The following is a 21,706-nucleotide window of genomic DNA, read 5'->3' as shown; positions in this document are numbered from 1 at the left end:
GTACTCCAATTGGCAGGATGTGACTAGTGGTGTCCTCCAGGGATCTATACTGGCGCCTCAACTTTTCACTGACCTCGATGAAGGAAGAGAGCAGTAGAACTAAACTTTCCCATGAAACCAAGTTAGGTGGCACAGTAAATAGTGCGAGCAGAAAGTTGCAAAGGGACATTGATAAAGTGAGTGGGCAAAACTGATTCACCAGAATGATACCGGGGCCAAACGGTTAAATTCTGAGGACAGGTTGCATAGACTAGGCTTGTATTTCCGTGAATACAGAAGATTAAGGAGTGAGATAATTGAGGTGTTTAAGATGATTGAAGGATTTGATAAACTATTTCCTCTGGCGGGGGAGTCTAGGACAAGGGGCACAACATTAAAATTAGAGCCAGGCCATTCAGGGGTGATGTCAGGCAGCACGTCTTCACACAAAGGGTCGTGGAAATCTGGAACTATCCCCAAAAAAGCTGTTAAGGCTGGGGGTCAATTGAAAATTTCAAAACTGAGATCGACAGATTTTTGTTAGGAAAGGGTATTAAGAGTTACAGAACCAATGCACATAAATAGAGTTAAGAAACAGATTAGCCACAATCTAATTGAATGGCAGAACAGGCTCAGATAACTGAATGGCCTCCTCCTGTGGTCAACTTTCTAAAGTGGACAGTTTTTCTCTCTCCTCATTTCATACTTTCCTATGTTCTTAAAGGTGCAAGCTGGCTTTAGATAAACACATAGCTAATGCAGACATAAAACTTTAGAACAAATTAAATTCAAGTCCTTGCATCGTACCCAGCTCCTGGTTCAAGCATTAAATGAAGTTTCCAGTGATCCGGATTCCACCTGACTTGGTGCACTGGAAGCTGTGCTGCAAGAGTTGCAAACTGACTAGCTTTTTTGAGAGCTGATAAAAATCAAAGCCCAACCGCCATTCTGTTCTAAACATAAAAACTATTGGTAAATTATTGGAATCTGGCATATTGCAGTTTTTTAATAATGCGTCAACAGAATTTACAAAAAAATACAAGTGATATTAAACAAAATCAGCAATGAGTTAACATTCATCTCACTACCACCCCCCACAATTATGGAAAATGGATAGTAAACGCACATTCTAATGATTCAATTACTTTCATGTCCTTTCAAATGTTAAGAGGAATAAAAAATACAAGATACAGTCAAAGTGAAACTATTTTAGAAATGAAATTACAGTGCATCTGTTGTCCTGTTGAATCCCCCTCCCCCACAATAGAACAGTTTGTTCCTTTTGATGGAGCAGTGTGAATAAAAATACATTTAACTCTGGGTAAACTTAGACAGGAAAACCTTAGCCAGTGGCAAACATGCACTTGGGTCAGGCCTAAATAAGCACCTAAAATGCCCACCGGTCACTGAAGCTGTGCTACCTGAAGCTAGCAAACAAAATTCAGAAACAAATAGACTTGGAAATCACCAGGGAGAGAGAAAAGGAGTTCTTTGTTTTATTCAGAAGAATATCGTCTCACAACAGAACTTCTCTCTCAACAAAATCAGTTTTGTTTGTAAAATGGTGCAACACGCTACACTTTGCCAAAATGCATTATCAATTCTCTTACATGTGATGTCATTAAACAAAATTGCCCCTCAGCTGTCACCCACATCTGGCAGAACGTCTCTTTCACACATTGCTACATTTGACTTGGTCCCATTGCATTTGTAGTGACAGAGGTGTTTGATGTGCTTGTGATGCAAACAGGCTGCTCGCTTATTCCATGTTTATATTGATAATGGGAAATTTTAAACTTTGTTGTCAAATTCAAAAAGTATATGTCTGTGTGTTGGGGAGCCAGGTTGGGGGTGGGGGGCGGGGTGGTTTTATCATCCAGAGACTTAATAAAATGAAAGAACAGAACATCTAATTATTAAGATGGTGCTGCAATTAGCTGCTTAAAACATAGAAGATAGGAGCAGGAGTAGGCCATTTGGCCCCTCGAGCCTGCTCTGCCATTCAATGAGGTCATGGCTGATCATCCAAATTCAGTACCCTGTCCCTGCCTTCTCCCCATATCCTTTTAGCCTTAAGAAATATATCCAACTCCTTCTTGAATATATTTAATAAGTTGGCCTCAACTGCCTTCTGTGGTAGAGAATTCCACAGGTTCACCACTCTCTGGGTGAAGAAATTCCTCCTCATCTCAGTCCTAAATGGCTTACCCCTTATCCTTAGACTGTGACCCCTGGTTCTGGGCTCCCCGGCCATCAGGAACATCCTTCCTGCGTCTAGTCTATCTAGTCCTGTTAGAATTTTATAAGTTTCAATGAGATCCCATCCCAGAAGAACATGTTTAAGGATCAGATCAATGGAAGATTTACTAGAACACATGCAGCCCCAAGTTGTAGGACTAACGCCCAACTACAGAATCACATGATCACAAATTCAACTTATCTGACCCACATAATTTAAAAATTACAATCCGTTTAGATGTATTTTCATTGGGAATAAAATGTGTTGAATTTGTATTTTACTCAATGCCACTCCCTCTAATTCTACAAACATCATTGCTCAGTAAATACTTGAGAAGATCACCACTAACACACAGCATTCCAGCCCACAATCCACCCTCCCATCGAATGGTGCTATCCTATGGTCCTCTTACTTCTAATACTATTTTTGGTTATTTATCCTGTGTTGACACTCCCATTCCTAATTACTCCTGGTTTCCTTTGCAATGTTTTCATTATAGAGATAATTACATTCATATACAAAAATGTCCAGAAATGAGCATCGGTGTAAACCAGAGTACACAAACTGAATAAAAAGGTTCTTTAAATTCAATGAGAAAATAAACTGCCAAAAGGGACTGAGAGAAAAAAAAATTGCAACCAATTTGCACCAAAACAGCATGAAATAAATGACCAGATCATGTTTCCTTAGTTATGATGGTTGAGGGATAAATGTCAAATAGTGCAGTGGGATCTGTAATACAGCACCTCCGCCAGTGCAGCACTCCCCCTCCGACAGTGCAGCACTCCCTCAGCACTGACCCTCCGCCAGTGCAGCACTCCCTCAGTACTGACCCTCCGACAGTGCAGCACTCCCTCAGTACTGACCCTCCGACAGTGCAGCACTCCCTCAGCACTGACCCTCCGACAGTGCAGCACTCCCTCAGCACTGGCCCTCCGACAGTGCAGCACTCCCTCAGTACTGACCCTCCGACAGTGCAGCACTCCCTCAGTACTGACCCTCCGACAGTGCAGCACTCCCTCAGTACTGACCCTCCGACAGTGCAGCACTCCCTCAGTACTGACCCTCCACCAGTGCAGCACTCCCTCAGTACTGACCCTCCGCCAGTGCAGCACTCCCTCAGTACTGACCCTCCGACAGTGCAGCACTCCCTCAGTACTGACCCTCCGCCAGTGCAGCACTCCCTCAGTACTCCCTCAGTACTGACCCTCCGACAGTGCAGCACTCCCTCAGTACTGACCCGCCGACAGTGCGGCACTCCCTCAGTACTGACCCTCCAACAGTGCAGCACTCCCTCAGTACTGACCCTCCGACAGTGCAGCACTCCCTCAGTACTGACCCTCCGCCAGTGCAGCACTCCCTCAGTACTGACCCTCCGACAGTGCAGCACTCCCTCAGTACTGACCCACCGACAGTGCGGTGCTCCCTCAGTACTGACCCTCCAACAGTGCGGCGCTCCCTCAGTACTGACCCTCCAACAGTGCGGCACTCCCTCAGTACTAACCCTCTGACAGTGCGGCACTCCCTCACTACTGCCCCTCCGACAGTGCGGCACTCCCTCAGTACTGACCCTCCGACAGTGCAGCACTCCGAGCACTGACCCTCCTCCGCCAGTGCGGCACTCCCTCAGCACTGACTCTCCGACAGTGCGGCACTCCATCAGTACTGGCACTGAGAGTATCAGCCTAGATTTTGTGTTCAAGTCTCTGGAGTCGGACTTGAACCCACAACCTTCTGACTCCAGTGAGCCACAGCCAACAGTCCCCAAACCTGCCACTTCTATAAAACAAGAGACAAATGGGCAACAGTTTTGTTTGTACATTGGGTGCAATATGGAGTATTCCAGAAATGTTGATAATATTATTTTTCAATGGACTAGGATTTTTAATTTAAGTTGAAAGAGGTACAAACGTGGATATTATTTTATCTAACGAAGAACCTTTAAATTGTGAACACTGGTGCAGGATGATGCTCATTGGTGTAAATGTCAATTCCTGATAGACATCAGGATCCAGGCCATACTCCCATGTTTCACTGGGCGCCCTGGTATTGGGGCAGTCAGCAAGCGTTGTCCTAGGAAAATGAGGCGGCTGGGAATTCCGCCTCCCCTCATTAGCATGTCTGCGATGGGCCTGCAATAGGTACACTTCAAGCCCCAGGCAACGTAAACAAAGCAGAGAGCCATTCTGGGGGCGAGGGGGACCAGAGATCAGGAAAATCTCACCTCAGATGTTTAAAGATTAACTAAGAATTAACAAGTGAAATCAATAAAAAAAAATGAAAACTATGACTAAAATGTTCAAACATGAAGTGTTAAGGTATGAAGGAGAGCACGGTCATTATAGAGAAGCCGAAGAGAATACCCAGGAGCTTCAGCAGCCGCTCATCGGTGGAATTTAGTTCATGAGGCAAAATTTCTAAAAAGGTGATGTAAATGAATGTTCCTGTAGCGATCCCTTCAAGCAGACTCTGTGCCAGGACAGTGCTGGCTGTCTTGACCTGTGTGATTATAATGCCAATCACAATCCCCAGAGGGGACATCATTGCAAACACTATAACGTATAACATCACTCGGCCTTGCTGCACATTGCTCTGTACAAGCTTCAGGGCCAGGCTGAAAACAATTATACTTTTATGAATTAAAATGGCGACAAAGAGCTGCAAAACCTTTGACTCTGTCTGCTGTAGGCCAATGGGCAATCCCTCAAATAGAGAGTGTAAGGATAGAGAAAGGAAGAGAATGAAAGAACGGAAAGCAGAATGGGCATTGACATCAACATGGACATGGTGATCTGCGGTCTCCTCGTTGTTGGTCGTTATCTGTACACAGTGGTTAATCTTGCCATCAGTGCAGTGGGTTGTTGCTGGAGTACAGTGTGCTATCAGAGGGGTGGTCTCACTCAAACTGCTGCTGTGGCACTCCAGAACTATTCGCTCGATGATGAGAACCAGGAAAAAACCAACTGCTATGACAAACTCTGGAAGTGGAAAGTTCGTCTGCAAATATACAAACACAAACCGCTGTTAAGGGCTATAGTGTTAAAACTGCTGTAGCTTTTGTATTGTGTTCTATAAACTTCAGAAAGCAAATCAGCTGAGACAATGTTAATTTTAGTCCATCTTTCAAAAATAATTGGTTGAATTTTAAACCAACAGAAAGCTTCTAATTAACTCACCTGTGTTTTGTTGACAGTTCAAAATTAATTAATTCTAATTTCTAACATCTAGAGAGCCACACAGACAGAGGGAAAGAAACAAAAGTACACACAAAGCGAGAGGGGGACAGTGTCTTTCCTCATTCTAATTTTAATTTAAAAAAGACAAGATTTGAATTTTGATAGCAAACAAAGCCCGAGGGGGCTGGCTAACGGGGAGGGGACAGGAGAGGGTGGAAAGGGGAGGGGGAGGGAGGGAGAAGGGAGTAAGGGTAGACAACAGCAACACAAAGATATGACAGGTAAGAGAAAGACCGTATTCTCTAACTTAACATGTGTAATGCCACATGAAATTCTTAGGCATTCACGCACTTGAAAGACTTGCATTTATATAGCGCCTTTCATGACCACCGGACGTCTCATAGAATGGTTACAGCACAGAAGGCAGCCATTCGGCCTGTGGAGCCAGTGCCGGCTCTCACCTAGTCCCACTCCCCTGCCCTTTCCCCGTAGCCCAGCAATTTTTTTTCCTTCAGATACTTATCCAACTCCCTTTTGAAAGATAAGATTGAGTCTGCCTCCACCGCCCTTTCAGGCAGTGCATTCCAGATCCTATCCATTCGCTGCGTTAAAAAAGTTTCTACTGTCGCCTTTGGTTCTTTTGCCAATCACCTTAAATCTGTGTCCTCTGGTTCTCGACCCTTCCGCCAGTGGGAACAGTTTCTCTCCATATGTCCAGACCCCTCATGATTTTGAGCACTTCTATCAAATCTCCTCTCAATCATCTTGGCTCCAAGGAGAACAACCCCAGCTTCTCCAGTCTATCAACATAACTGAAGTCCCTCATTCCTGGAATCATTCGCGTAAATCTTTTCTGCACTTTCTCTAAGACCTTCACATCCTTCCTAAAGTGTGGTGCCCATAATTGGACACAGTACTCCAGTTGGGGCCGAACCAGTGTTTTATACAAGTTCATCATAATTTCCACACTTTTTGTACTCTATACCTCTATTTATGAAGCCCAGGATCCCGTAAGCTGCTTTCTCAGCCTGCCCTGCCACCTTCAACCATTTGTGCACACATAGCCCTAGGTCCTTCTGTTCGTGCACCCACTTTAGGATTGTACCATTTCGTTTATAAATTCTCTCCTGATTCTTTCTACCAAAATATATCACTTTGCACTTTTCTGCGTTAAATATCATCTGCCACGTGTCCGCCCATTTCACCAGCTTGTCTATGTCTTCCTGAAGTCTATCACTCCCCTCCTCACTGTTCACTATACTTCCAAGTTTTGTGTCATCTGCAAATTTTGAAATTGTGCCCTGTACACCCACGTCCAAGTCATTAATATACATCAAGAAAAGCAGTGGTCCTAGAACCGACCCCTGGGGAACACCACTGTATACCTTCCTCCAGTCCAAAAACCAACCGTTCACCACTGCTCTCTGTTTCCAGTCACTTAGCCAATTCCGTATCCATGCTGCCACTGTCCCTTTTATTCCACGGGCTTCAACTTTGCTGGCAAGCCTATTATGTGGCACTTTGTCGAACACCTTTTGGAAAGCCATGTACACTATGTCAACCGCATTACCCTCATCAACCCTCTCTGTTACCTCATCAAAAAACTTGATCAAGTTGGTTAAACACGATTTGCCTTTAACAAATCCATGCTGGTTTTCCTGAATTAATCCACACCTACCCAAGTGACTGTTAATTTTGTCCCCGAATACTGTTTCTAAAAGCTTCCCCACTACCGACATTAAACTGACTGGTCTGTAGTTGTTGGGTTTATCTTTACACCCTTTTTTGAACAAGGGTGTAACATTTGCAATTCTCCAGTCCTCTGGCACCACCCCCGTATCTATGGAGGATTGGAATATTATGGCCAGTACCTCCGAGATTTGCGCCCTCAATTCCCTCAGCATCCTAGGATGCATCCCATCCAGTCCTGGTGATTAATCTACTTTAAGTACAGCCAGCCTTTCTAATAACACTTCTTTTATCAATTTTTATCCTATCAAGTGTCTCCATTACCTCCTCCATCAATATGTCTATGGCAGCATCCTCTTTGGTGAAGACAGATGCAAAGTGCTCATTTAGTACCTCACCAATACCCTCTGCCTCCATGCGTAGGTCTCCTTTTTGGTCCCTAATCAGCCCCACACCTCCTCTTACTACCCTTTTGCTATTTATATGCCTGTGGAAGACTTTTGGATTACCTTTTATGTTGGCTGCCATTCTATTTTCATACCCTCTCTGCCACTTCTCCTCTGACCTGTCGATATATAGCCTGATTCTCAGGTGTATTTGCAACCTGGCATACGTGTTCTTTTTCTGCTTCATCACATTCTCTATCTGTTTCGTCATCCAGGGAGCCCCGACTTTAGTTGCCGTACCTTTCCCCCTCGTGGTTAATGATCTAGACGAGGGAACTAGATGTAACATCTCCAAGTTTGCAGATAACACAAAGCTAGGTGGGTGTGTGTGCTGAGAAACTCCAGTATGATTTGGACAGGTTGGGTGATTGGGCAGAAGCATGGCAGATGCAATATAACGTGGATAAATGCGAGGTTATTCACTTTGGTGTCAAAAACAGGAAGGCAGATTATTTTCTGAATGGCAATAGATTGGGAGAAGGGGAAGTGCAACGAGACCTGGGTGTCCTTGTGCACCAGTCGCTGAAGGTAAGCATGCAGGTGCAGCAGGCGGTTAAGAAGGCAAATGGTATGTTGGCCTTCGTAGCGAGAGGGTTTGAGTACAGGAACAAGGATGTCTTGCTGCAGTTGTACAGGGCCTTGGAGAGACCACACCTTGAGTATTGTGTGCAGTTTTGGTCGCCTTATCGGAGGAAGGATGTTCTTGCCATGGAGGGAGTGCAGTGAAGATTCACCAGGCTGATACCTGGCAGGAATGATGTATGAGGAGAGATTGGGTCGATTGGGCTTGTACTCGCTGGAGTTTAGAAGAATGAGAGGGGATCTCATTGAAACTTATAATATTCTAAAAGGACTAGACAGACTAGATGCAGGAAGGATGTTCCCGATGGTCAGGGAGTCCAGAACCAGGGGTCATAGTCTAAGGATAAGGGGTAAGCCATTTAGGACAGAGATGAGGAGGAATTTCTTCACCCAGAGAGTGGTGAACCTGTGGAATTCTATACCACAGAAGGCAGTAGAAGCCAGTTCATTAAATATATTCAAGAAGGAGTTAGATATATTTCTTAAGGCTAAAGGGATCAAGGGATATGGGGAGAAGGCAGGAACAGGGTACTGAATTTGGATGATCAGCCATGATCTCATTGAATGGCGGAGCAGGCTCGAGGGGCCGAATGGCCTATTCCTGCTCCTATCCTCTATGTTTCTATGTGGGAATGTACCTCAACTGTACCTGAACTATATCCTCTTTAAAGGCTGCCCATTGTTCCATTACAGTTTTCCCTGCCAATCTTTGATTCCAGTTTACTCAGGCCAGATCCGTTCTCATCCCACTGAAACTGGCTTTCCCCCAGTTAAACATTTTTACTCTAGATTGCTCCCTGTCCTTTTCCATAGCTAATATAAACCTTGATACTATGATCACTGTTCCCTAAATGTTCACCTACTGACACTGGCTCCACTTGACCTACCTCATTCCCCAGAACCAGATCCAGCAATGGCTCCTCCCTCATTGGGCCAGAAACATACTGATCAAGAAAGTTCTCCTGAGCACCCTTCAGAAATTCTCCCCCTCTCTGCCCTTTACACTATTACTATCCCAGTCTCTATTACGATAATTGAAGTCCCCATTATCACTCCTCTATAGTTCTTGCACCTCTCTGTAATTTCTCTGCAAATTTGCTCCTCCATATCTTTCCCACTAGTTGGTGGTCTATAGAATACACCCAGTAATGTAATGGCACCTCTATTATTTCTTAACTCTAGCCATATAGATTCGCTCCTTGACCCCGCCAGGACATCCTCCCTCTCCAGCACTGTAACATTCTCCTTAACCAATACTGCCACCCCACCTCCTCCTATCTTTCCCGATCTTTCCTGAACACCTTCTAATCTGGAATATTTAATACCCAATCCTGCCCTTTTGTGAGGCAGGTCTCAGTTATTGCCACAACATCATATTCCCATGTGGCTATTTGTGCCTGCAGCTCACTTACCTTGTTTACTAAGCTTCGTGTGTTCACATACATACACTGTAAACCCACCTTAGACCATCCTGTGTTCTCTCTTAGTTTGACTCCAACTAATAACTTACTATTTCTTACTTTAGTGCTCTCTGCCTCTCCCAATCCTTTGAGCACTTTATTTCCCCTTTCTAATGTTACATCCTGGTGCTCATCCCTCAGCCAAATTAGTTTAAACCCTCCCCAACAGCACTAGCAAACCTCTCCACGAGGATATTGGTTCCAGCTCTGTGGAGGTGCAACCCGTCCAGCCTGTACAGGTCCGACCTCCCCTAGAATTGACCCCAATGCCCCAAGAATCTGAAGCCCTCCCTCCTGCACCACCTCTCCAGCCATGCATTCATCTGCTCTATCCTCCTATTTCTATACTCACTTGCATTTGGTGCTTTACAGCCAATGAAGTACTTTTTGAAGTGTAGTCACTGTTGTAATGTAGGAAACACAGCAGCCAATTTGCACACAGCAAGCTCCCACAAACAGCAATGTGATAATGACCAGATTATCTTTTTAGTGATGTTGATTGAGGAATAAATATTGACCTGGATACCAGGAATAACTCCATTGCTCTTCTTCGAAATAGTACCATGGGATCTTTTACGTCCACCTGAGAGAGCACCTCAGTTTAACATTTCATCCGAAAGGCGGCACCTCCGACAATGCAGCGCTCCCTCAGTACTGCACTGGAGTGTCAACCTAGATTTTTGTGCTCAAGTGAGACTTGAAAACACAACCTTCTGATTGAGGTGAGAATGCTACCTACTGAGTCACAGCTGGCACTGAGACTTGCAGTTAACTTTTCCCATGATAAATTCCTGTGCGCACATTTAGAATGGGAACTGTAATTACAGCCTCCTGCAGCACCACCATTGGTGGGAAGGTGTAATTACAGCCTCCTGCAGCACCACCACTGGTGGGAAGGTGTAATTACAGCCTCCTGCAGCACCACCACTGGTGGGAAGGTGTAATTACAGCCTCCTGCAGCACCACCACTGGTGGGAAGGTGTAATTACAGACTCCTGCAGCACCACCACTGGTGGGAAGGTGTAATTACAGACTCCTGCAGCACCTTAGGCAGGCAGTCCCTATAATAGTGGGTGATGTACAGCCAAATATAGAGGAAAAAACAAGTCAGCTTGGAAGGCAGAGCAAATATGTAACGGCACAAGGGAGTAGGGCAAGGTTGGATGGCATTTATTTTAATGCAAGGAGTCTTGCGAATAAGGTGGATGAACTGAAGGTGTTGATGAACACATGGGAGTATGATATTGTTGCTATCACGGAGCATGGTTGAGGGAGGGGCAAGACTGGCAGCTCAATATTCCGGGGTATAGAATTTTCAGGCGAGACAGAGGGGGGTGTAAAAGGGGAGGGGGTGTCGCAATATTAATTAAGGAGTCAATTACTGCTGTAAGGAGGGATGATATATTAACAGGTTCCTCTAATGAGGCCATATGGGTAGAATTTTAAAATAAAAAGGGGGCAAGCACTTTGCTGGGAGTGTACTATAGGCCCCCAAACAGTCAGGGGGAGATAGAGGAACAGATATGTAGGCAAATCTCAGAGAAGTGTGCAAATAATAGTAGGGGATTTCAACTTCCCCAATATTAACTGGGATAGTCAGAGTGTGGAAGGCTTAGAGGGTGCAGAATTCTTAAAGTGCATCCAGGAGAGCTTTTTGAGCCAGCATGTAGAAAAGTCCTACAAGAGAGGGGGCGGTACTGGACCTAATTCTAGGGAATGTGGCCGGGCAAGTGGTAGAAGTGTTAGTAGGTGAGCATTTTGGTGACAGTGACCATAATTCGGTGAGATTTAAGGTAGTCATGGAAAAGGACAGAGATGGACCGGAAATAAAGGTTCTAAATTGGGGGAAGGATGATTTTAATATGATAAGGCAGGGTCTGGCCAAAGTGGACTGGGATCAGTTACTTGTAGGAAAATCCACATCGGAGCAATGGGAGTCTTTCAGAAAGGAAATTGAGAGTACAATGGCAACATGTTCCCATAAAGGTCAAGGGTGGGACCAACAAACCCAGGGAACCTTGGATGTCAAGGGATATACGAGAATGGATTAGGAAAAAAAGGGGGGCTTTTGGCAGATACAAAGGACTAAAGACAGAGGAAGCCCTAGAGGAGTATAAAAAGTGCAGGGGGATACTTAAAAAAGAAATTAGGAGGGCAAGGAGGGGCCACGAAATAACACTGGCGAGCAAAATAAAGGAAAATCCTGACGTGTTTTATTAGTATATTAAGGGCAAGAGGATAACTAGGGAAAGAGTAGGGCCCATTAGGGACCAAAGTGGCAATGTGTGTGGAGCCAGAAGATGTAGGTGGGGTTTTAAATGAATTTTTTGCATCTGTGTTCACTATGGAGAAGGACGATGTAGACATAGAAATCGGGCAGGGGAACTGTGATATACTTGAACATATTAGCATCGAGAGGGAGGAGGTACTAGTGGTTTTAGCAGGCTTTAAAGTGGATAAATCCCCAGGCCCGGACGAGATGTATCCCAGGCTGCTGTGTGAGGCAAAGGAGGAGATTGCAGGGGCTCTGACACAAATTTTCAGAACCTCTCTGGCCACAGGGGATGTGCCAGAGGACTGGAGAACAGCTAACATAGTACCATTATTCAAGAAGGGTAGTAGGGATAAACCAGGGAATTACAGGCCAGTGAGCCTAACATCAGTGGTAGGGAAATTATTGGAAAAAATTCTGAGGGACAGAATTAGTCTCCACTTGGAGAGGCAAGGATTAATCAGGGATAGTCAACATGGCTTTGTCAAGGGAAGATCATGTCTGACTAATTTGATTGAATTTTGAGAGGGGGTGACTAGGTGTGTGGATGAGGGTAGTGCAGTGGATGTGGTATACATGGATTTCAGTAAGGCTTTCGATAAAGTCCCGCACAGGAGACTGGTCAAGAAGGTAAGAGCCCATGGGATCCAGGGTGCCTTGGCTTAGTGGCAGAAGGCAGAGGGTGATGGTCGAAAGTTGTTTTAGTGACTGGAAGCCTGTGTCCAGTGGGGTACCGCAGGGATCGGTGCTGGGTCCCTTGCTGTTTGTGGTCTACATTAATGATTTGGATGTGAATGTAAAAGGTATGAGCAGTAAGTTCGCAGATGACATGAAAATTGGTGGGGTGGTAAATAGCAAGGAGGGTAGCCTCAGTCTGCAGGACGATATAGATGGGTTGGTCAGATGGGCGGAACAGTGGCTAATGGAATTTAACCCTGAAAAGTGTGAGGTGATGCATTTTGGAGGGGCTAACAAGGCAAGGGAATACACAATGAATGGTAAGACCCTAGGAAAGACAGAGGATCAGAGGGACCTTGGTGTGCATGTACATAGATCCCTGAAGGCAGCAGAACAGGTGGATAAGGTGGTTAAAAAGGCATATGGGATACTTGCCTTCATTAGCCAAGGCATAGAATATAAGAGCAGGGAGGTTATGATGGAGCTGTACAAAACGCTGGTTAGGCCACAGCTGGAATACTGTGTGCAGTACTGGTCGCCACACTATAGGAAGGATGTGATTGCTTTGGAGAGGGTGCAGAGGAGATTCACCAGGATGTTACCTGGGCTGGAGCGCTTCAGCTATGAAGAAAGACTGGACAGGCTGGGGTTGTTTTCCTTGGAGCAGAGAAGGCTGAGGGGGGACCTGATTGAGGTGTACAAAATTATGAGGGGCATAGATAGGGTAGATAGAAGGGAACTTCTTCCCTTAGTAGAGGGGTCAATAACAAGGGGGCATAGATTCAAGGTAAGGGGCAGGAGGTTTAGAGGGGATTTGAGGAAGGACTTTTTCACCCAGAGGGTGGTTGGAATCTGGAACTCACTGCCTGAAAGGGTGGTAGAGGCAGGAACCCTCACAACATTCAAGAAGCATTTGGATGAGCACTTGAAATGCCATAGCATACAAGGCTACGGACCAAGTGCTGGGAAATGGGATTAGATTAGACAGGGCCTGATGGCCGGCGCGGACGCGATGGGCCGAAGGGCCTCTTTCTGTGCTGTATAACTCTATGACTCTAACCGAGGATGACTTGCTTTCACATTAAAAATGAGTTCGCAGGTGACTGATGAGTCCAATGCGGGACCTACAGTCTCTGTCACAGGTGGGGCAGACGGTGGTTGAGGGGGTGGGTGGGGTGCTTTGGTTGACGAGCGCTCCTTGCGCTTGGCTTCCGCTTGCTCCCGGCGAAGAGTGTCGAGGTGTTCGCCGCCTTTCCGGATGCTTCTCCTCCACTTTGTGCAGTCTTGGGCCAGGGATTCCCAGGTGTCGGTGGGGTTGTTACACTTTTTCAAGGAGGCTTTGAGGGTGTCCTTGAAGCATTTCCTCTGCCCACCTGGGGCTCTCTTGCCGTGCTGGAGCTCCGAATAGAGGGCTTGTTTGGGAGTCTCGTATCAGGCATGCGGACAATGTGACCCGTCCATCGGAGCTGATTGAGCGTGGTCAGAGCTTCGATGCTGGGGATGTTGGCCTGAGCAAGAACACCGACGTTGGTGCGCCTATCCTGCCAATGGATTTGCAGGATCTTGCGGAGGCAGCATTGGTGGTACCTCTCCAGTGCTTTGAGGTGCCTGCTGTACATGGTCCATGTCTCTGAAGCATACAGCAGGGTTGGCATCACTGCTGCTCTGTAGACCATGAGCTTAGTGCCGGGTTTGAGTTCCTGGTCTTCAAACACTCTCTTCCTCAGGCGACCGAAGGCTGCACTGGCACACTGAAGGCGGTGTTGGATTTCGTCGTCGACGTCTGCCCTTGTTGACAGTAGGCTCCCGAGGTATGGAAAGTGGTCCACGTTGTCCAAGGCCTTGTCGTGGATTTTTGATAGTCGGGGGGCAGCACTGTGTGGCGGGGGCAGGTTGGTAGAGGACCTTTGACTTACGGATGTTTAGTGTGAGGCCCATGCTCTCGTATGCTTCGGTGAAGGTGTTTACGATGGTTTGGAGTTCGACCTCCGAGCAGCACCACCACTGGTGGGAAGGTGTAATTACAACCTCCTGCAGCACCACCACTGGTGGGAAGGTGTAATTACAGGATCAGACAAAGTCAACATGGATTTACAAAGGGTAAATCGTGCTTGACTAATCTACTGGAATTTTTTGAGGATGTAACTGGTAAAATAGATAAGGGAGAACCAGTGGATGTGGTGTATTTGGACTTTCAGAAGGCTTTCGATAAGGTCCCGCATAAGAGATTAGCATGTAAAGTTAAGGCACATGGGATTGGGGGCAAGGTGCTGACTTGGATAGAGAACTGGTTGGCAGACAGAAAACAAAGAGTTGGAATAAACGGGTCTTTTTCCAAGTGGCAGGCAGTGACTAGTGGGGTACCGCAGGGATCATTCCTTGGACCCCAGCTATTCGCAATATATATTAATGATCTAGACAAGGGAACTAGATGTATTATCTCCAAATTTGCAGACGACACAAAGCTGGGTGGGTGTGTGTGCTGTGAGGAGGATGCCGAGAAACTCCAGGATGATTTGGACAGGTTGGGTGATTGGGCAGAAGCATGGCAGATGCAATATAACGTGGATAAATGTGAGGTAATAGATTGGGCCAACCAAATGAGTAACAATACTGTGGAGGAGGAATTCCTGGAGTGTTTACGGGATGGTTTCCTGGACCAATATGTCGAGGAACCAACCAGAGATCAGGCCATCTTAGACTGGGTATTATGTAACGAGAAAGGATTAATTAGCAATCTTGTTGTACGAGGCCCCTTGGGTCGGAGCGATCATAATATGATCGAATTCTTCATTAAGATGGAGAATGAAGTAGTTGACTCGGAGACTAGGGACCTCAATTTAAATAAAGGAAACTACGATGGTCTGAGGAGCGAGTTGGGTAGGATTGATTGGGGAATGGCACTCCAAGGGTTGACGGTGGATAGGCAATGGCAAACATTCAAAGACCGAATGGATGAACTACAGAATTTGTTCATCCCAGTTTGGCATAAAAATAAAACAAAAAAGGTGACCCAACCGTGGCTAACAAGGGAAATTAGGGATAACATAAGGTCCAAGGAGAGGGCATATAAATTGGCCAGAAAAAGCAATAATCCTGAGGATTGGGAGCAGTTTAGGCTTCAACAAAGGAGGACAAAGGGATTAATTAAGAAAGGGAAAATAGAATATGAGAGTAAGCTTGCAGAGAACATAAAAACTGACTGTAAAAGCTTTTATAGATATGTGAAGAGAAAAAGATTGGTGAAGTCAAGCATAGGTCCCTTGCAATCAGAATCGGGGGAATTTATAATGGGGAACAAAGAAATGGCAGACCAACTAAATACATATTTTGGTTCTGTCTTCACAAAGGAGGACACAAATAACCTCCCAGAGATGCCGGGGAACATAGGGTCTGATGAAAGGGTGGAACTGAAAGAAATCAGTATTTGTAGGGAAATGGTGTTAGGAAAATTGATGGGACTGAAGGCCGATAAATCCCCAGGGCCTGATAATCTACATCCCAGGGTACTTAAGGAAGTGGCCCTAGAAATAGTAGATGCATTGCTGGTCATCTTCCAGAACTCGATAGACTCTGGAACGGTACCCATGGATTGGCGAGTAGCTAATGTTACCCCACTATTCAAAAAAGGTGGTAGAGATAAGGCGGGGAATTATAGCTTAATTTAAATAAAGGAAACTACGATGGTCTGAGGAGCGAGTTGGGTAGGATTGATTGGGGAATGGCACTCCAAGGGTTGACGGTGGATAGGCAATGGCTTGACATCGGTAGTGGGGAAAATGCTAGAGTCCATTATAAAAGATGTAATAGCAGAGCACTTGGAAAGCAGTGACTGGATCGGACAAAGTCAACATGGATTTACAAAAGGTAAATCATGCTAATCTACTGGAATTTTTTGAGGATGTAACTGGTAAAATTGATAAGGGAGAACCAGTGGATGTGGTGTATTTGGACTTTCAGAAGGCTTTCGATAAGGTCCCGCATAAGAGATTAGCGTGCAAAATTAAGGCACATGGGATGGGGGGCAAGGTATTGACTTGGATAGAGAACTGGTTGGCGGACAGAAAGCAAAGAGTTGGAATAAACGGGTTGTTTTCCGAGTGGCAGGCAGTGACTAGTGGGGTACCGCAAGGATCGGTCCTAGGACCCCAGCTGTTCACAATATATATTAATGATCTGGACGAGGGAATTGGATGTAATATCTCCAAATTTGCAGACGACACAAAGCTGGGTGGGAGGGTATGCTGTGAGGAGGATGTTGTGAAACTCCAGCACGATTTGGACAGGTTGGGTGATTGGGCAGAAACATGGCAAATGCACTATAATGTGGATAAATGTGAGGTTATCCACTTTGGTGGCAAAAACAGGAAGGCAGATTATTATTTGAATGGCAATAGATTGGGAGAAGGGGAAGTGCAAAGAGACCTGGGTGTTCTTGTACACCAGTCGCTGAAGGTAAGCATGCAGGTACAGCAGGCGGTTAAGAAGGCAAATGGTATGTTGGCCTTCGCAGCAAGAGGGTTCGAGTACAAGAACAAGGATGTCTTGCTGCAGTTGTACAGGGCCTTGGTGAGACCACACCTTGAGTATTGTGTGCAGTTTTGGTCGCCTTACCTGAGGAAGGACGTTCTTGCCATGGAAGGAGTGCAGCGAAGATTCACCAGGCTGATACCTGGGATGGCAGGAATGACGTATGAGGAGAGATTGTGTCGATTGGGCTTATACTCACTGGAGTTTAGAAGATTGAGAGGGGGTCTCATCGAAACCTATAAAATTCTGTCAGGCCTGGACAGACTAGATGCAGGAAGGATGTTTCTGATGGCCGGGGAGTCCAGAACCAGGGGTCATAGTCTAAGGATAAGGGGTAAGCCATTTAGGACTGAAATGAGGAGGAATTTCTTCACCCAGAGAGTGGTGAACCTGTGGAATTCTCTGCCACAGAGGGCAGTGGAGGCCAGTTCATTAAGTATATTCAAGAAAGAGTTGGATATATTTCTTAAGGCTAAAGGGATCAAGGGATATAGGGAGACGGCAGGGTACTGAATTTGGATGATCAGCCATGATCAGCCATGATCGCATTGAATGGCGGAGCAGGCTCGAGGGGCTGAATGGCCTACTCCTATCTTCTATGTTTCCTGCAGCACCACCAGTGGTGGGAAGGTGTCATTACAGCTTCCTGCAGCACCACCACTGGTGGGAAGGTGCAATTACACCCTCCTGCAGCAGCACCAGTGGTGGGAAGGTGTAATTACAGCTTCCTGCAGCACCACCACCACTGGTGGGAATGTGCAATTACAGCTCCCTGCAGCACCACCACTGGTGGGAATGTGCAATTACAACTTCCTGCGGCACGACCTTCTTTTCTTCTGAGGCAGTCCCTCGGAACCGAGGATGACTTATGAGGGGGTTGACTTATGAGGAAAGGTTGAGTAGGTTGGGCCTCTACTCATTGGAATTCAGAAGAATGATCTTATCGAAACATGTAAGATTGAGGGGGCTTGATCAGGTGGATGCGGGGAGGATGTTTCCACTGATGGGTGAGACTAGAACTAGGGGGCATAATCTTAGAATAAGGGGCTGCCCTTTCAAAACTGAGATGAGAAACTTCTTCACTCAGAGGGCAGTAAATCTATGGAATTTGCTACCTTAGAGAGCTGTGGAAGCTGCGACATTAAATAAATTTAAAACGGAGATAGACAGTTTCCTAGCGGATAAGGGAATTAGGGGTTACGGGGACGGGTAGGGAAGTGGACGTTAGTCTAGGTTCGGATCAGCCATGATCCTATTGAATGGCGGAGCAGGCCCGAGCGGCCGTATGGCCTACTCCTGCTCCTATTTCTTATGTTCTTATGACTTGTTTCCACACTAAAAATGAGTTCTCAGGTGACTGATGAGTCCAATGCGGGATCTACAATCTCTGTCACAGGTGGGGCAGAAGCTGGTTGAAGGGGCGGGTGGGTGGGGTGCTTGGGTTGACGTGTGCTGCCGGCGAAGAGCCGGTGTTCGGTGCCTTCTCGGATGCTTCTTCTCCACTTTGGGTCAGGGATTCCCAGGTGTCAGTGGGGATGTTGCACTTTTTCAAGGAGGCTTTGAGGGTGTCCTTGAAGCGTTTCCTCTGCCCACCTGCGGCTCTCTTGCTGTGCCGGAGCTCCAAGTAGAGCGCTTGTTTTGGGAGTCTCGTATTGGGCATGCGGACAATGTGACCCGTCCATTGGAGTTGATCGAGCATGGTCAAAGCTTCGATGCTGGGGATGTTGGCCTGAGCAAGAACACTGACGTTGGAGCCCCTATCCTGCCAATGGATTTGCAGGATCTTGCGGAGGCAGCGTTGGTGGTACCTCTCAGTGCTTTGAGGTGCCTGCTGTACATGGTCCATGTCTCTGAAGCATAAGAGGGCGGGTATCACTGCTGCTCTGTAGACCATGAGCTTAGTGCCAGGTTAGAGGTCCTGGTCCTGTGACAGAGACTGTAGGTCCCGCATTGGACTCAGTCACCCGAGAACTCATTTTTAGTGTGGAAACAAGTCAGCCTCGGTTCCGAAGGTGTAATTACACACTCCTGCAGCACCACCACTGGTGGGAAAGTGTAATTACACACTCCTGCAGCAGCACCATTGGTGGGAAAATGTAATTACATGCTCCTGCAGCACCACCACTGGTGGGAAAGTGTAATTACACACTCCTGCAGCTCCACCACTGGTGGGAAAATGTAATTACATGCTCCTGCAGCACCACCACTGGTGGGAAAGTGTAATTACACACTCCTGCAGCACCACCATTGGTGGGAAAGTGTAATTACATGCTCCTGCAGCACCACCATTGGTGGGAAAGTGTAATTACACACTCCTGCAGCTCCACCACTGGTGGGAAAGTGTAATTACACACTCCTGCAGCAGCACCATTGGTGGGAAAGTGTAATTACACACCCCTGCAGCACCACCATTGGTGGGAAAATGTAATTACATGCTCCTGCAGCACCACCACTGGTGGGAAAGTGTAATTGCACCCTACAAATACTGATTTCATTCAGTTCCTCCCTCATTAGACCCTATGTTCTCCGACATTTCTGGGAGGTTATTTATGTCCTCCTTTGTGAAGACAGAACCAATGTATGTTTGTTCCCCATTATAAATTCCCCTGATTCTGACTGCAAGGGACTTACGCTTGACTTCACCAATCTTTTTCTCTTCACATATCTATAGAAGCTTTTACAGTCAGTTTTTATGTTCCCTGTAAGCTTACTCTCATACTCTATTTCCCCCCTCTTAATTAATCCCCTTGTCCTCCTTTGCTGAATCCTAAACTGCTCCCAATCCTCTGGTTTGCTGCTTTTCTGGCCAATTTATATGTCCTCTCCTTGGATCTTATGCTATCCCTAATTTCCCTTGTTAGCCATGGTTGAGTCACCTTTTTTGTTTTATTTTTATGCAAACAGGGATGAACAAATTCTGTAGTTCCCACCCCCCCCCCAGTCACCCATGATAACTGCTGTGCCCTTATTGCACACGTCTCTAATTTCCCGTTTTAATGCCATCCCCAACCTCAGCATTACTGTTTGGGGGTCTGTATACAACTCCCACTAACGTTTTCTGCCCCTTGGTATTTCTCCACTCTATCCATACAGATTCCACATCATCAGAGCGAATATCCTTCCTTACTATTGTGTTAATCTCCTCTTTAACCAGCAATGCTACCCCACCGCCTTTTCCTTTTTGCCTGTCTTTCCTGAATATTGAATACCATTGGATGTTGAATTCCCAGCCTTGGTCACCCTGGAGCCATGTCTCCGTAATCGCAATTATATCATATCCATTTACATCTATTTGCGCAGCTATTTTAAAAATGTGATGTTTTTAAAAAAATTTATTTGAAGTTTTAGTGATGTTTTGGGGCTTATAGTATTTCTCGGTTTGACAGCTCTTCCTGTCAAACTTATGAATGAAGCATTCCCTACTACCATTGGCTCTCCATGGCCCACGTGATCCCAGGGGATGCATCGAACTAACTGCGCCCCTGGGATACACAAGCACTGCGTGCCGACAGTTGGAGGAGGCCAAGGATCGGAATCCCACGCGGGCCCACAGCACAACGGCCGGCGCGCTAGGTAAGTGCAGGTCGGGGGCTTGCACCCGCGGGAAGCCCCCGACCCGAATTTCTGGGCCATTGTACTAGTAAACTGTCTGGAATGCATTCCATGAACTCGTCCTCCAAACACATTGCTTTAGCTGATCTTTGTCTCCACCACATTCTTTCCTCTTTTTCCCAGTCAGAGAGCATTACCTTCATTCCCTGATGAGGCATCATTTCCCAATCTTGCTAATAAGGAAGCATAATAACTTATTCTTATGATTTATTTTTGAAGCATTGATTACTGGACATTCCCTTGAAGAAAAATATTTGGCTAAGCTTTTTCATTCATTTGCAAACCATGCATGTAAACCATGTTAGCAACATAGGACCGTTTAGCAACAGGAAACGACCATTTGGCCAACAATCCTGGATTGGTTGAACTCAATCTCACCTTCTTGCCAGCTCACTATATCCCTCAATCCCGTCTTCTTTCGCAACTGACTTATACCATTTGCTTCAATATTGGGTTAGGGTTCACGCTCTTTAATGGGCTTGTTCACTCTGTGTGAAATACTTCTGCCTAGTTTTTGAATCCTTTGTCAGTGTGAATTTGTCAGGATCAACTTCAGAATTTCTAAAAGTTGTATCATATCATTTTGCAATCTCAGTGCATCATTCCATTATTGTCACTATGATAACAATGACACAAACTCAGACTTTTCCAAAGAAAAAAGTTTAAAGGCAACAGTTTTTACAAACTTAGCAACTGCAGTAACAAAAATATTCCGAGTGGATCGTGAACTGCCCCAAAGATGACGGGGCCCTTTTAAAGGGCCAAATGTTCAAACAACCACCCCCCCTCAAACAAAGAGAAAATGAAGCCATACATTAACTTGCATTTTTTCCAGTTCCTCTTTAATGTGAGAAAGATAATCTGGTAGGACATCCAATAGGCAGGCAGCAAGGAAAACTCCTCCGGCAAAACAACTGCACAAGCTCAGCAACAGCCGATGACTCCCTGCAACAAAAAATTCAAGGTGCAAATATTGATGCATCATAACAGGAGATTTGAGCAATTACAGAATGGTGCACAAAATGAGGGATCGGCAATTGGCT

The 21,706-nt window shown here is 45.9% G+C and overlaps 1 protein-coding gene across 1 annotated transcript in view; it reads right to left on the bottom strand.

The window, feature by feature from the left end:
* Window positions 1–965: 965 nt before the first annotated feature.
* Window positions 966–21,706, bottom strand: part of slc39a1 (solute carrier family 39 member 1) — a 25,162-nt gene continuing 4,421 nt past the window's right edge. Inside the window, exons 2-3 of the mRNA XM_085968948.1 lie at window positions 21,478–21,608; window positions 966–5,215 (exon numbers count right to left, since the gene is read on the bottom strand). Of these exons, the coding sequence (XP_085825074.1) occupies window positions 4,532–5,215; window positions 21,478–21,608 (815 nt within the window). The 3' untranslated portion in view covers window positions 966–4,531. The remainder of the gene's footprint in view (window positions 5,216–21,477; window positions 21,609–21,706) is intronic.

The sequence above is a fragment of the Somniosus microcephalus genome, chromosome 27, assembly GCF_052327205.1.
Source record: "Somniosus microcephalus isolate GS21.2 chromosome 27, FLI_Smic_1.0, whole genome shotgun sequence".
Taxonomy (NCBI): Eukaryota; Metazoa; Chordata; class Chondrichthyes; order Squaliformes; family Somniosidae; genus Somniosus; species Somniosus microcephalus.
Note: the sequence above shows the minus strand (reverse complement) of the source record. Positions and strands in the feature narration are given on the sequence as shown.